The 6019-nt window shown below is 44.2% G+C and overlaps 1 protein-coding gene across 1 annotated transcript in view; it reads left to right on the top strand.

Annotated features, from left to right (window-relative positions):
• LOC8063428 (cinnamoyl-CoA reductase 2) overlaps positions 4194–6019 on the top strand; it is a 6072-nt gene continuing 4246 nt past the window's right edge. Inside the window, exons 1-3 of the mRNA XM_002462013.2 lie at positions 4194–4573; positions 4733–4887; positions 4980–5165. Of these exons, the coding sequence (XP_002462058.1) occupies positions 4417–4573; positions 4733–4887; positions 4980–5165 (498 nt within the window). The 5' untranslated portion in view covers positions 4194–4416. The remainder of the gene's footprint in view (positions 4574–4732; positions 4888–4979; positions 5166–6019) is intronic.

Below are 6019 nucleotides of genomic sequence, written 5' to 3'. Positions count from 1 at the left end.
AAGAGGGCGAGGAACGAGCCAATAGAAACAAAGAGAATGCCAGTAAAAAGGCATACCACCATCATATGGGATCAGGTGGTTATAAGAGTGTTGTTCCCAAGTGGGACCGAATGGAACAGGAGATGCTTGCTGGGGGGTCACACCCGAGACAATAGCAAAGAATTGGAGCGAGCGCTCCAAGCATTGGTTCTACGGTCATGGGGGAAGCGTGGACCCAGACACCGGGGCGCTAGTTTGGGGCCAAGAAATCTCTAGAGCAGCAGAGAGACTAGTCCGTGCACGAGAGGCGGTTCAGTCTGGTGAGTTCAGGCCTAACAGGGAGAAGGATGAACTCACCTATGCGCTTGAAAATCCTGAGCACGGTGGGCGTACGAGAGGCTATGGGGCAGTTCCGTGGCTGCAATCATTCCAAGCCGATCAAGATACCTACAGAAGCCGCCAGAGAAAGAAGGATGAGGAGGCTGAGCGGATCCGCCGCCTGGAAGCTTTTGTTCTGCAGTCACAAGAGCGCGAGAAAGCTCGTGAAGAATGGATGCAGGCAGAGATTCAAAGGCAAGTGCAAGCAGCACTTAGTCAAATGACGAAAGGGCAAGGTACATCACAGCCTGAGGTCAATGTTAGCCCCCCAGGCCAGTTGAAAAGCAGCTGCGCATCCATGGAAGTACCAACCATTCAGGATGACACGAAGCTACACTTCCCCGTGGATGATGTCACAGAGGCTTTTACTACCTGTGAGCTGCATGTACCAGATGGGAATGCCACCAAAAAGGTGGCTATCGCTGTTGTCAACCCTATCGACCGAACGGGCACTCCAAGAATCCATAATCGACCAGTACCTGGTGGATATGCTAGCGTCTCGGTTGATAGGGTTGAGAAAGGTTGTGGCAATGTGCCACTAGACATAGAAGGGGGAGACGGAGAGAAGACCTTAGGTGAAGCTGAGAAGACATTTATTTGTTGGCGCAAGCGCTTCATAATTATTCCTCAGCATAGGTTTGTGTGTGATTTTACTTCTTATATTATTTATTATGTATTGAAATTTAAAAAAAGTTTACTCACAAAACATGTAATTGTTTTCTTTGCAGGGACTCCTCCAACCTAAGTCCAGTTCTCTCCCCAGCGCATCATAGTGCTGCGGGCGGTGACAATGCTGGATCTCCTCCAACACCTGCGGCGGCCACACCGACCCCGCCACCGCCTCCACCACGGTCTCCACCTCCTCCACCGAGGTCTCCAACTCCTCCACCGCGTTCTCCAACTCCTCCACCGCGTTCTCCAACGCCAAAAAGATCGGCCCCACCCCCTCCACCGCCTGCACCGCCCTCTCCAAAGAGTGCACGGTCGGTCCCCTCGCCTCCAAAGCGAGGTAGTAAGAAGCGGTCCGCCCAAGAAGGACCGAAGTCATCGGTCCCACCTCCAAAGAAGGCTGCCTCAGCAAAGAGAGCTAAGACGCCAGAAAAATTACCTTACGAAAAGAGTGAAGAGGAGGTAATTGCTACATCTAAAGATGAGGTCCAACAATTTTTTGATAAAATAAAGGAGGAAAGGAAAAAACGGCTTAACCCAGAAAAGCCGTACTTTTATGTGAAGCCATCGGAACTGAGGCAGAAGGTGGCGGACCATCAAAAGAAGCAACGCGAAGCTCAGAAAAAGCCAGCACTTTCGGACTATGAGCGGTCTCTGGTCAAGTCTTCACAGCCTACTAAGAAGAGAGTAGGAAAGGGGGTCCCACAGCTCGGAGAAGTATCAAAACCGGTGCACCCTTTGATTGTGCCAAATCAATACGGCTCAAATGAAGACTTGATGCCAAAGAAATCCTTAGCGTTGTCTGAGCTAGACTCGCTTGAGCGTTACTTTGGACAGAGCGGTTTAAATATGGAAGAAATTGCCGCCATTCTTGGATGCCAAACATTTGAAAAAGCCGAGGTAGTTGATCAATGGAGGGCAAGATATGAACCGGGCAGGAGTTTATTCCATTCTAAGCGTTTACACGAGCTCGACACACAAATGTTTGCAATAAACAAATGGTGCATTGAGGCGTCTAAAAGGGGAGATAATTGGATTTCTGTTCGTATTAGACAACATCACTACTTCCGTGGAGATGACCTCATATACGTGCAGTTCGAAGAATTGCACCAATTATGCCACCTCGACGCTCTTGACAAATCTCTTGTCAGCTGCTTTTGTCTGTAAGTATTTTTTTCTTTTTATTATACTTCTAACTTCTTTAATTACATGTATATAATCCTTACACACTTAGGATTTGTATGTATATATGCAGGCACCAAATGAGAGAGCTCAGAATGAGAAATGACAATAGTATTGGGTTCGTTGACCCTTATATTGTTTTCAAGGCTCCGCAGGCAGTGTGGACAGCAGATCATGAGACAGAAGTCTGCACCAATCTTATGAGGTTCTTTGTGAACCAAAAAGAAAAACAAAAAATACTCTTCCCCTTCAACTTCGAGTGAGTTATATAGTTATTAAGTGCATGCATATTTTATTTTATATTATAGGACTGACTATATATATGTGTGTGTAAATAGCTTTCACTGGATACTCATGGTCATTGAAATTCCCAAGAACCGGTTGATAATCTTTGACTCAATGAGAAAACCACAAGAAAATTATCAACAAATGGTAAACATTATTCAAAGGTACGTAATGTCGATCTCAGCTACAAAAATATCATAATATGACTCTGTAATTATTAGTTCACAATATACAATGGCTGTGTATAGGATTTGGGAAAGATTCATTGACCGTGAACATCTCAGTGGATGTAAAGCGCCGCTTAACATAATACATCCACAAGTAAGTTCTACTAGCTAACAAAATTTCGCTAACTTTTAGCCTTCTTATTGTCGTGGTCGTGAATATTTTTATATATATATCGTACAATGGTGTTTAAGACAAGAAGGGGGGAACAATCTATGTGCATATTACGTGTGCAAATTCATGATGACACAAGTCAATCAAACACCCACAGATACGCTAAGAGTACGTTACATGTCTCTTTTCATTATCTCCTGAATTATATTGAATAACTTAGATAACTAATACCTTTTTTATTTATTTCAAATTAAAGACGGAATGGCTGAGGGAAAAGGTCCTACAACAAGACCGAATCAAAGCTATCCAAGAGACGATAGCAGGATTTCTCCGCGACCAAGTGATCAATCCAAACGGCGAGTTTCACTTCAACGGCAACGAAACTCTTATTCCAAACAACGATGATCATTTGTATCGTTTGTAGACATTGGGAGAAAAAACTCTATGTATATATGTGATACGAATTTTGTACATATAAAACTATATATATATATAAAGCTTTTTACATATCTATTTAATTTTTGATGTGGTCTATTCATTTTATTATAGGCAAAGCTTAATTATTAAGCTAAGCCTATAATTTTCATTTATATATGCTTAATATGCGTGTAATATAAATATAATATTGTATCAGCAAAACATGTATTGAAAAACCTATTATTATATATTATATATAAACAATAAACAGAACCGAAGAAGTGAACAAAAAAAAAAGAAAAAGAAACCCTTTAACACCGGTTGGTACCAACCGGTGTTAAAGGGTCCTGCAACGTGGCAGCCCTGGCAGGACCCTTTAACACCGGTTGGTGTTACCAACCGGTATTAAAGGGGGTGCTTTAGCCCCGGTTTCCCGAACCGGGACTAAAGGGTGGACTTTTAGTCCCGGAAGGGCAGCACCGGTTCGGGAACCGGGGCAACAGGCCCTTCCCGACCGGTGCTAATGCCGGAACGTGTGGCAGTGATAGTAGCTGCTACCAACTCTGCGCTGATCTCCGGAGCTGCTGGGTGGCCAACGCGCGACTCGATCAGCTAGCTCTACCGGTTCTTCATCAGGATCTTCGGGTCTCCACGTACTATCTCGGCTACCTTTCCCACCTCTTGACAAAGATAGTAGAAGCTTCTTGACAATATATTAATCGTTTATTATTCCATCGATTGAACAAATAAATGTACGTATATCAGTCCTAACCAAACTTGCAGATTTCATTCATGTGCAAAATATATAAAGAAAATTTCCCAACAACTCCTCCGGGATTAGTGTTGCGACTCTCTCGCTCACGCGGCTCCACACTTTGCAACTGTCTTCAACCACTCTGGCTCTCTCGGTTCGGTGCCCCCACAGCACTATATATACAGAGACAAATGTGTCGCTCAGCTCCAAGCACACACATCCTAGTACACTACTGTACTCATCAGCTACTTACCCGCCTAGCTATATATAGCGTACATGTCCTCAGACTAATAACCCGCCTAGCTATCTATCTATCCACCGATATATAAACCTCTCTAGTCTAGACTAGAAACCAACATCTATCTATCCATTCTTTGAAGAGATCGATCGAAGGACCGATCGAGATAGCTAGGATGCCAACAGCAGAGACGACGACGCCCGTGCCGCCAGCGCTCTCCGGGCAAGGCCGGACAGTTTGCGTCACCGGAGCTGGAGGGTTCATCGCCTCCTGGCTTGTCAAGCGCCTCCTCGAGAAGGGTTACACAGTCCGTGGCACGGTCAGGAACCCTGGTGCGTGGCGTGGGTCATCCCATCCGATCATGCATGCATACTGTTGATATGTGGTATATCAACAGATTTGTTTAATTTGCATATATGTAATGCAGAAACTAACGATGCATGCATAATATTGTCCTTTGGTCCTTTTGTACACAACGAACTCTCGATCAGTCGATCCAAAGAACGACCACCTGAGGGCCCTTGACGGCGCCGCCGATCGCCTCGTCCTCCTGCGTGCCGATCTGCTGGATCCAGAAAGCCTTGTCGAGGCCTTCTCCGGCTGCGACGGCGTCTTCCACGCCGCCTCCCCGGTCACCGATGACCCTGTACGTAAGCTGCTGCTAGGACACATATATATTATATATTTGGCTCCGATCCGCCCGCTCCAATGCAACACTCGGGTATGCATATGCTGCAGGAGATGATGATCGAGCCAGCAATCCGGGGCACACAATATGTGATGACGGCGGCGGCAGACACCGGCGTCAAGCGCGTCGTGTTCACGTCCTCCATCGGCACAGTGTACATGAACCCCTACCGTGAACCCAACAAGCCTGTCGACGACACCTGCTGGAGCGATCTTGAGTATTGCAAGAATACACAGGTACACACACATGCATGAATGACGGTGGGTGCATCCATCCAAGTACCTACCCTTTCCTTTTCTTTTGGAGTACTTCGTTCTTGCTTTGAAGCGAGCGAGCGAGGACAGCTAGCTTAACTAGCTAGTTTCGTAATCTTTTTACGCATGCTTCCGAGTAAAAGTAAAGAATGTTCCTATGATATATATATTATTCCCAATACATAATGGGACGATGACTGCAGAATGAGAGAACTAATGATCATATATAGTACGAAAGAAAATATTCAATCCATCTCAAATTATAAGATATTGGACTTTTTTGATATTATTAAATTTGACCACTCATCTTATTTAAAAATTTGTGCAAAACATTACTTTTTTGTTGTGGCTTAGTTTATAATAACAGTTTTTAAGAATGACTTAAATTTGATTATATTTGCACAAATTTTATGAATAAGACGAGTGGTCAAAGTTGAGGTCAACAAAAAGTTAAATGTCTTATAATTCAGGATTGAGAGAGTAACGTATCAGTGTGTAGTCGATGCAATAGATGGTGCTAGCTTTTGTTGTCGCGCACTTGTCAATCCTCACCAAACATGCATGTGTGGATGAAAAAGGAAAAGAAGGACGTTGATATGTCAACTACACAGCTCGTGAGGTGTACGCAGTTTCTTGTTGATAACTTGATATAGGCATGCATCATCAAATACCAACTAGCAGACCATATTCTTGTCCACCATATATTTCTAACTGCTACATATACTTTTGTGCCTATATACCTACTCCTTTACCCCAGGGATATATCTGGGATCCACACCGTGTAGGTCATATCATCATTTACATACTATATTGGTGTTCAAATATAAAACCATTTA

The sequence above is a fragment of the Sorghum bicolor genome, chromosome 2 (genome assembly GCF_000003195.3).
Source record: "Sorghum bicolor cultivar BTx623 chromosome 2, Sorghum_bicolor_NCBIv3, whole genome shotgun sequence".
Lineage (NCBI taxonomy): Eukaryota > Viridiplantae > Streptophyta > Magnoliopsida > Poales > Poaceae > Sorghum > Sorghum bicolor.
Note: the sequence above shows the minus strand (reverse complement) of the source record. Positions and strands in the feature narration are given on the sequence as shown.